The 10828-nt window shown below is 45.4% G+C and overlaps 1 protein-coding gene across 1 annotated transcript; it reads right to left on the bottom strand.

The window, feature by feature from the left end:
- Positions 1–5737: 5737 nt before the first annotated feature.
- On the bottom strand, positions 5738–10605 carry LOC308168820 (procathepsin L-like; the record flags this gene model as incomplete). The annotated part of the gene is made up of 7 exons (XM_080543464.1): positions 5738–5837; positions 6046–6157; positions 6778–6943; positions 8057–8248; positions 8478–8675; positions 9558–9700; positions 10506–10605. 7 exons carry the CDS (start codon positions 10603–10605, stop codon positions 5738–5740), a joined length of 1011 nt encoding a protein of 336 aa, XP_080399590.1.
- Between the last annotated feature and the right edge of the window lie 223 nt (positions 10606–10828).

Genomic DNA, 10828 nt, shown 5'->3' with positions numbered 1-10828 from the left:
ATTATGCTGTTGCATGGTGTGCAGATTAACACTTGAGTGAAGTTTAATGTATATAAATGAGGATTTTTAATGAATGCTGATAGGCGCCGACAGAATATCAGCCGCATTTTGTGAATAAACAATGTTTATTTAAAAAAAACGCAACTAGGGAGTGAAGGTGGGGGCGGCGCACCAGCGCCCTCTATCGGCCAGCCGCCACTACTGTATATGTATATGTTACGGTACATGTGGGAAAACGAGGGTTAGGGTTAGACATGCCAGCATGTACCAAAAGTCGACGTAGCACCTAACCCTAACCCTCGTTTTCCCACATGTACCGTAACATATATATGTATATATAGTATGGATATCTATATGCACGTCTGCTGGGCCAATCTGCAGAGAGCGTTTCAGTGGGTAGGTAGTGCCACTCCAGACGGTCAAAAGCTTTCTCTGCATCCAGAGAAAGGACCGCACAGGGAGTAGCATTATCAGCAGAAGCATCAATGATGTGCAAGAGCCTGCGTACATTATCTGAGGATAATCTGGATTTCATGAATCCGGTTTGATCCGGATGTATACGTTTGTTCATGAATGGCTCCAGTCTAAGTGCCAACACTTTTGCAAACACTTTTATGTCTGCATTCAAGAGTGACAAAGCACGGTAATTTGCGCACTCAGTTGGATCTTTGCCTTTTTTGTGAAGCAATGTTATAGTAGCGGTGTATACATCTCTGGAAAAGGCTCCACTAAACATAGCATGATTAATCATCTTTAAAAGTAGAGGGCCAAGTTGAGACCAAAATGTTAAATACAATTCTGGAGGGATGCCTTCAAACCCAAGTGATTTACCTTTGTTAAGCTTGTGTAAAGCATTTTTTAATTCAATTAAAGTGTACTGTACCACACAAGTACGACACCAGGGAGATCCAGAGAACTGTCTCTGAGACCGACAGCCTGGCCACAGGGCCGGAGCGACGAGAAGAGGGCAGAGAGCCCCATCTGGACAAGCCCAGCTCCAAAGAAGCAGTGAGGAGGGCAGGAAGCAGTGAGGAGAGGCCGAACCGGAAGCGCCGTTACCATGGCGACGACCATGTCAACGACCACTCTCCTAATAAACAACGCCGCACCGACTACGATGACTTCAGCCTCCCTTCTGGTCATGCATCGCCAACGGCACCCCATCAAGGAAGCAGTGAGGAGAGGCCGAACCGGAAGCGCCGTTACCATGGCGACGACCATGTCAACGACCACTCTCCTAATAAACAACGCCGCACCGACTACGATGACTTCAGCCTCCCTTCTGGTCATGCATCGCCAACGGCACCCCATCAAGGAAGCAGTGAGGAGAGGCCGAACCGGAAGCGCCGTTACCATGGCGACGACCATGTCAACGACCACTCTCCTAATAAACAACGCCGCACCGACTACGATGACTTCAGCCTCCCTTCTGGTCATGCATCGCCAACGGCACCCCATCAAGGAAGCAGTGAGGAGAGGCCGAACCGGAAGCGCCGTTACCATGGCGACGACCATGTCAACGACCACTCTCCTAATAAACAACGCCGCACCGACTACGATGACTTCAGCCTCCCTTCTGGTCATGCATCGCCAACGGCACCCCATCAAGGAAGCAGTGAGGAGAGGCCGAACCGGAAGCGCCGTTACCATGGCGACGACCATGTCAACGACCACTCTCCTAATAAACAACGCCGCACCGACTACGATGAGGAGGCGTTTTGTCTGGAAGAGAAGGAGCTGGCCTGGGACTGGCTGTTGTGACTGTGTGTGCACTTACACCACCACACCTACCCTGGACAGACTTGAGGACATTTCCAGCTCTTTTATGTTTTTGCTTTTTCCCCCCTCTCTTTCTCTCAACCCTTTCACTGGAGAAGACAACTTTTTTTCTCTGCATCCCTCTTTTCACACTCACTGAGACACCCTTTCTTTCTATACTTTCTTTTAAACTCATTATTCAAGTATACAAAAAAACATTAAAAAAAAGTAGCATGTTATCACTTTTGGCTGTGGACCTTTTGTGTTAGCTTTTTAAAAATCCAGTTTGTTTTTTCTAGCGTTCATAAGAAAGAATACTGTGAATTTAATTTTGAACTGTACTATCAGTTATTTTTTATACATAAACAGTCCTGTATCAGGAATACCAATAGAGATTTTTTTTTTCATGTTTCTGGTTTGTTTTAGACAATTCCCACAACTTAATTTAGACCATGTTCTATGGACATAAGTCAGTGAATGGGTATGGTTTGCTGTTTTTTCTATGTAAAAAAAAATATGACAACAGTTATGTTATACCTTTTAGTTCAACAATAGCATGTAAAATGTATACATTGTACAAGGTATATAAAAAGCCTTAAATACATTTGTTAATGTCAGAAATTGTAACCCTCACTTTGTTTACAAGCATTGTTTGTTGGAGTGAATGCTTATGATGGGGCATGTACACCACAATGGGTAAAATGTCCGCCTTTCTACCAGATGGAGTTATTATATGGAAGCTACCCCTTTTGGTTAAATAATTTTCGTGTGAGTGATTGATATACTGAACTGAGTGTCACAGACTTTTTTTGGGAGGTCAGAGAATGGTTGTTTGTTGTACCACTTCTTGGATTCAGGGCTTATCATACGTATACAGTGCAATGGCATGGTCGTTTTTGTAGGTTTTTCTAGTCATACAATGACAGGATGGGTTTAACATGGGAGCTAAATACTCATTTCTTATTCACGTGACACAGTATTGAAATTATAAAGCCAAAGACTAGTTTGGAGCCAGTTAGGCCTTAAGTAGTCAGTCTTTATACGGTACACACAGGAAGGTTGAACATCCAATTTTATTCAAATTCTCATTTATCTATTGCTGCTGGATTGAAAAAATCAGGCACAAATGTGTACATTTCAAGCCTGCAAACTGCGACACTTTAAATGAATGTGCAATAACACTATGTGCAATATGACAACCCTAGTCGTCTTATCTGTACAGTATAGTATAGTGGATAGTGTACATAGCCTTTATTTATGTAAACCAGCTCCTTTCCCTTCTTGTTTTTTTTGTTTGTTTTTTTCTCTTTCCTAGCACCAGGGGAGCCACCCCTCCCAAATTTCGTTGTTTGGTACCTGTACTATAGCAATGACAATAAAGACCATTCATTCATTCATTCATAGTGTACAGGTTTTTACTTTTGCCTGCTCGCGGCTCTGTCAGTATTGATTGATTGATTGATTGATTGACTGATTGACTGAAAATGTTCATTGTGTGAAGCGCATTGAGTTGCATCTTGTAAGAAATGCGCTATACAAATAAAATTTGATTTGATTTGATTTGATTAAACTCCGTAGGTGGACTCAGTATATCGGGATATGAGATCATGTGTCTGTGAAAACAGAGGAGCAATGTTGAACAAACAGATTGTACTTTCATTTTCTTTCTTTCTTTCTTTCTTTCCATGTCCTTCGGGGAGGGGAGAGACAGGGAGACATTGAGACAGGGAGACAGTCAGACAGTGAGACAGGGAGACTGTGGGACAGTGACAGGGACAGGGAGACAGGGAGGCAGGGAGACATTGAGACAGGGAGACAGTCAGACAGTGAGACAGGGAGACTGTGTGACAGGGAGACAGTATGACAGAGACAGTATGACAGAGAGACAGGGAGACAGTATGACAGAGAGACAGAATGACAGAGAGACAGTATGACAGAGAGACAGAGAGACAGTATGACAGAGAGACAGTATGACAGAGAGACAGTATGACAGGGAGACAGTATGACAGAGAGACAGGGAGACATCAACCTCCACCAGCACCTTGTCTGGCACACACACACACACACACACACTCCATCAGCCTCCACCAGCCTCCATCAACCTCCACCAGCCTCCATCAACCTCCACCAGCCTTCATCAACCTCCACCAGCCTCCACCATCAACCTCCATCAGCCTCCATCAACCTCCACCAGCGTCCACCAGCCTCCATCAACCTCCACCAGCCTCCACCAGCCTCCATCAACCTCCACCAGCCTCCACCAGCCTCCATCAACCTCCACCAGCCTCCATCAACCTCCACTAGCCTCCATCAACCTCCACCAGCCTCCATAAACCTCCACCAGCCTCCTCCAGCCTCCACCAGCCTCCCCTGATTGAGAGTTTTAATGATACCCGGCACCTGGGTTGAGAGGTGTCAGTAATAGATGACTTGTGGGAACACAGGGGAAGCTCGGCCTGGCGATGGGAAAATCCTGGAATGAGATAGCTTGACTCCTGAGACTTGTTCTAGAGAGAGCCGGCCCCTACACATACACACACACACACACACACACACACAGCATCCTGCCCACACACACTCATGCACGCATGCACGCATGCACACACACACACACACACAGGATCTTGCCCACACACAGGCATGCAGGCACGCACACACACACACACACACCCTGCCCACACACACACACAGCATCCTGCCCACACACACACACACACACACGCATACATACACCCAAACACACACACACAGCATCCTGCCCCGCCCCCCCCCAAACACACCCACACACACACAGCATTCTTCCCAGATAAAAAAAATGTCAGCTGACATTTACCCAGTATTATAATGCATGGAAGGGATTGAGGAATTGTATCAAACATGTCGTGAGCTTAGAATTATAAGGTTCTATCTCCGTTTAGGGTAGTACAGAGATATTGAGCGTCAAAGTTTTTACATTCCATTATGTTTTATGAGATGGAACCTTGGTATTTGATGAATTACTAACTCAAAAATGTCAACATTTTAAAAATAACACCACACAGGCATTAATAAACACCTAATGGATCAGATTATGTAAAAAACTCAATTTTGACAAAAATTGAGATAGAACCTTATAATTCTAACATCACGATGTGTCCAAGGAGATGTATCAAACAATCTTTCCACAACAAACATTCCCACGGAATTATTTTCAAATGTGAATACTTTATTATTCTTTATCATTTTTTACACATACATTTTTTACATTCATAAACCTGACAACAACACTTTTCCTAAACAAAACTATGTGCATAGAACTTGGAGGTATGATGAACAATGTGAACAACTAAACAAAACAAGCATCCGCAAAACGTGTCATAATGAATTATTTGTAGGAAATTATACATCCGATTATTGAGTATCTGCCATCTTCCTCCTCCATCTGCTCTAGCGAAGCTCTCCTTGGTCTGTGTAGACAGGGCAAAAGACAGGAGAGAAAATTAGCAAAAAAGAGAGAAATATGACTGCTTCAAACAGTGACAGGCCAGATGTATGACATGAATCACAGTAGTGCATTGTGGGAAGAGGAACAACTGTCAGCCATCTTGGTATTCGCTCATCTCTGTCCAGTAAATCACAATGATCTCTCTTGATTTATCTCTCTGTAAAAGGCGCAGTATGACGCAATACCAGAGTGGTGGTGGCGGTGAACTTTAACCTCCTGAAGGAACTCACAGTTCTAGAACTGGTCACTGGGTTCTAGAACTGTGAGTTATTGGGCCTTATTGAAAAACAGTATGTAGGCCATTATGTTTCCATAGCTCACCAAGCAGGGGTGGCCTGTGGAGGTAGAAATCAGAGGCCGGCCTCACAGTTATGCATGAAACGGTATCAAACACACTTCATTTCGTTCATTTCTGTTCTTTCGTAAGACAATGAGCCCGTCCTCCGATTTCTACATCCAACAGCCTCCCCTGTGCCAGAAGCTTAGACTCACCTGTTAGACCAGGGGGTAGCTGGCTGCTGTGGCGATACCACACTGGTTGTGTTTGTTCCTAGACATCATGATGTAGCCCTTATCTCCCCAGCTAAGACCCCAGCTGGAGGGGGACACACACACACACACACACACACACAGATACACACACATGGATACACACACACACACACAGCATCAGCACAAAATCTGGTATGACTCCCCTAAAGCTTTGTAGCTCTAACATCCTTCCATTTGGACATCAATCTTGTGGAATATTTATTATTTATTATATTATATCAGCTGTCTTGTTGGCCATCGTGTGTGGTTACCTGTTCTTCACCAGCCAGTAGTCCTTTCCAGAGTCTCTGTCCGTGCCGTAGCCCACCGCTAGAACGCCGTGGTCCAGGTCTGTGCTGCTGCACTCAGGCTCGCTGTACACACCTGGCAGACCACAACAAACACTCAGTCTGGATACACACACTACACACCCTAACCCTAACACACTATACACCCTAACCCTAACACACTACACACCCTAACCCTAACACACTACACACCCTAACCCTAACACACTACACACTCTAACGCTAACACACACTATACACACCACACACACTCCACAACTACCCACCCTAACCCTAACACACCCTAACACACACTACACACCCTAACCCTAACACACACTACGCACACTACACAACTACACACCCTAATCCTAACACACTACACAACTACACACCCTAACCCTAACACACGACACACACTACACACCCTAACCCTAACACACACTAACTGTACAAAAGTCAAACCTGATTGGTAGAGCTAGAGAGAGTCATGTATAAAGGTCTAACCTGATTGGTAGGGCTAAAGAGAGTCATGTATAAAGGTCTAACCTGATTGGTAGAGCTAGAAAGAGTCATGTATAAAGGTCTAACCTGATTGGTAGGGCTAAAGAGAGTCATGTATAAAGGTCTAACCTGATTGGTAGAGCTGGAAAGAGTCATGTATAAAGGTCTAACATGATTGGTAGAGCTAGAGAGAGTAATGTATAAAGGTCTAACCTGAGTGGTAGAGCTGGAAGGAGGAGTGTCCGGCGTCGATGCCCACAGACACGGGTCCGATGGTGGCCACGGCCTCTCGCAGGGCGCTCTCGTCCCCCTGGGGCACGTCCACGTACCCGGTGCAGGTCGCCCCGATGTTGCCAGGCTGGTAGCGGCACGTCTTGTCCTGGCATACAAGAAGGCAAACGCTCCTTTGAAGTACTGCTGCATATCAGGGAATATTTCTCAGAGAGGCAAAATTCACTCCATAGTGATCATCAGTGACATTTTGGGAAAAAAATGAAATCCCTTCAGATTCTGCAGGATTCCTAGTGGGCGTCTTGGCACATTGCACCCTTTTTTACCACTACACCACTACATCCACTAGGTGGCAGTGTTGTGCTACTTCAGAGGGAATCCTGTCAGTGTCCCGTCCTACTGACAGGAGGGTGAACCTGGCCTACCTCCACTGATCTGAAGTCAGGGTCCTCAGGGTCCGCTTCAAACAGTGACAGGCCAGGTTTATGACATGAATCACAGTAGTGCATTGTGGGAAGTGGAACAACTGTCGGCCATCTTGGTATTAGCTCATACCCCATATCCCAGTAAATCACAATGATCTCTCTTGATTTATCTCTCTGTAAAAGGCGCAGTATGACGCAATACCAGAGTGGTGGCGGTGAACTTTAACCTCCTGAAGGAACTCACACTGATCTGAAGTCAGGGTCCTCAGAAGCCAACTCTACTGCTGCTGTATGATCAAACGACCTCCTTTCAAACCTACACTGACCTCAGCTCAGTTTGACATAACCCTCCCCTATGACGCGCACACGCACACACATACACACACAACCCCCCCCTTTACACATAGGTTAGTTGACTTTGTTTTTATTCATTTTATCTTCACTGTCTTTGCCGTTCTCATGTATTGTATATATTGTTTTGTGTTGACCCTGAGTATTTCTGTTTATATGTTTGTATTTACTCTTGCCAAGGCCTCTTGGCCAGGTCATCATTGAAAATGAGAATTTGTTCTCAATTTATTTTATCTGGTTAAATAAAGGTCAAATAAAAACAGTATCTTTAAATTAAACTAGATTTATTATTTGTTCTTCTAGCATTGTAACGGACACGTTGACTTTTATTTTGTATTTGCCCCTGGTCATGGCATAGAAACGTTTAAAAAAAAAGATTTTATTTTTTTTAGATTTTAAAATAAAATAAAATAAATAAAATAATGAAATAAAACATTTTTAAAAATAAAATAAAATAAAAAGTGGGCCTCCTGCACAGTGCTCACCTCGGCCTCGTAGGGGTAGGAGTCCTCCGTGTCCAGCCCTCCGTTGGACTTGATGTACTTGAAGGCCTGGTCCATCAGGCCGCCGCCACAGCCATCGTTACCAAAGCTGCTGGAGCAGTCCACCAGCTGCTGCTCGCTCAGGGACACCAGCTTCTTGGTCTTCCTGAAGTGCTGACCCTCCAGGGAGCCCGTCTGAGGAGGGGGGGCGGGGGGGAGGGGAAGGAGAATTGTACAAATAAATTCAAACCTTATAGAAACTAGACACTAAGACAGTACCCGTTACCCAAAAACAGGAACTCATACAGGTGTTAACATGGGTGAACCCTCTCTCTCCCTACCTCCCTCCCTCCCTCCCTCTCTCCTCCTCCCTCCCTCCCTCTCTCCCTCCCTCCCTCCCTCTCTCCCTCCCACTCTCTCTCACCGCGCTGAAAGCCCAGCAGGAGCCACAATCCTTCTGGTCCTTGACACCGGTGACAAATCCCTTGTCCCTCCAGTCCACGGTGTTGGGCGGGGGGGCACCGTCCTGCTGGCGGAGGAAGGTGGAGCCGCCGCGGGGCTTGGAGGAGTTGAAGGAGCCCAGACATCCCTCAGTGATGACGCGCCTGTACTCCTCGTTTTCCTGAGGAGGAGAGAGGCTGGGTCAGGTCAGATGTTAAACCTAAGGTGGATGTTAAATCTTACCTACTGTGTTTAAGGTCCCACATGTCTATTGGTACTCTCTGTCTTTGTTTTGTATTTGTATCTATTTTATTTTAGCCTATTATTCAATTGTCACTTTCTTTTGTTGTTGTTGTTTTGTGGTCTGAGCTGCTGTAATGCCTGAATGTATCTATCTATCTATCAATCAATCAATCAATCAATCAATCAATCAATCAATCTTTATTTATATAGCACAAGTCATGAATGCAATTCCAAGTGCTGAACATAAAAACGATAGTAAATAAACCACAATACAATAAAGCAAGGTTGGGTTAAAACGAGGTAGGAGATAAGAAAAAAATAGACATAGTAATAAAACCATTACTAAAATCGATCTATCTATCTAAATAATAGATAAATAAATAATTCAAATAATAATTAAGAAGTGGTAAAAGGACACACTCTTAGAAGAAATTGTAGTAGTTAAAAACAAAAGTACCGTTAGTACCAAAAAAGGGAGAAAAACAGGTGTTTTCTATGGCTGGTGGAGGTAGAAGTCGAAGGACAGGCTTGTAGACGCGTGGTTGATACCACTCCTCATCCCCTGCAGAGCCCATCCTCTGATTTCTACCTCCACCAGCCTCCCCTGGTATGGTTCCTACCATGTCTACCTCCACCAGCCTCCCCTGGTACGGTTCCTACCATGTCTACCTCCACCAGCCTCCCCTGGTACGCTTCCTACCATGTCTACCTCCACCAGCCTCCCCTGGTACGCTTCCTACCATGTCTACCTCCACCAGCCTCCCCTGGTACGCTTCCTACCATGTCTACCTCCACCAGCCTCCCCTGGTATGCTTCCTACCATGTCAGCGAAGGCGGTCATCCCCAGGCGGTAGGACTTGATGCCCTGGTCAGCCAGGATGTTGTGGACCAGAACCAGCCGGCGGTTGGCGATCCAGGCCTCCCTCCTCTGGGCCTCCTCTGCAGGAGAGCCGTAGGACCTCCCTACCGGGCAGAACCAGAACCATCGGATCAGTCAGAACAATATGAAAATGGGAAGCTTACCTTCTATGGTGTGATTTAACAGTGGTGTGATATTGATGTGTGACGGCAGCTGGTGAAAGGGGGAACAAGTCGGCAACCGACCAAATGTTCAAACTTTTACACAGAAAAATGTTAAATAAATGTCAACGTTCACACTCGCTAGTCAAGCCAACATATTGAAAGGTTATCTTGTTTTGTGAGCCTGCTGACAATGTAAAGTAGTGTTAGTTAGTAGTGTAAGTAGTACATAGTACATAGTAGTGGGGGTTACTCACCGAATGGGGGATTCGGTGAGTAACCCACCGAATGGGGGATTCGGGATTACTCACCGAATCCATTGCATTGCAATATTTTGGCTGTGTGTGGTGTGCGAGTGTGTCATTGATTTTCAACAACGTTGAAACGTATTTAAATGTTTCTGAATAAAAGTCAGAACATTTGGTCAGCTGCCGACTTGTTCCCCCTTTCACATATGGTTCTATCATACACTAAACTGATAATGGTATCTGTCATATATCACCTGCTCCAAGGAAGCTGATCACAGTAGTCTGGATTGGTACAACAAACGACTTACATTGTTTCATAACTCAAGAGCACTCCTCTCCCCCTCACCTGTGTTAAAACAGGCCTGTTTCAAGGGAGGCTGATGGAGGTAGGACAGGCTCATTGTGATGCATGGAACGGAAAGTGCCTGTCCTCCAAATTCTGCCTCCACTGGCCTCCCTTGGTACAGTAGAACAGAAGATTCTAGATGTGTGTTTCTTACCGAACTTCAGTTTCCATGCGTGGAACTCCAGGTCCTCCAGTGAGAGGCTAGCAGCGCTCACCACCGCCACCACCGCAGCTACGACCACCAACAGCTTCATCCTGGGAGAGGAGCACAGATTACACACCTGTGGTGGATCTTATCACACAGACCCTCTCTGTTCCTCCGGTTGACTTTACAGTATTATCTCCTTCTCTCTCTCTCTCTCTCTCTCACGGTCACTTGCTTTTCTTTCTCTTTTCTCTTTTCCCTCTCTCTCTGTCGCTCTCTTGTCGCTCTTGACTCCCTTTTTGTTCTTTCCTTTCTCTCTCTATTTCCCTCTC

This window comes from Nansenia antarctica (assembly GCF_963989245.1).
Source record: "Nansenia antarctica genome assembly, chromosome: 1".
Lineage (NCBI taxonomy): Eukaryota > Metazoa > Chordata > Actinopteri > Argentiniformes > Microstomatidae > Nansenia > Nansenia antarctica.
Note: the sequence above shows the minus strand (reverse complement) of the source record. Positions and strands in the feature narration are given on the sequence as shown.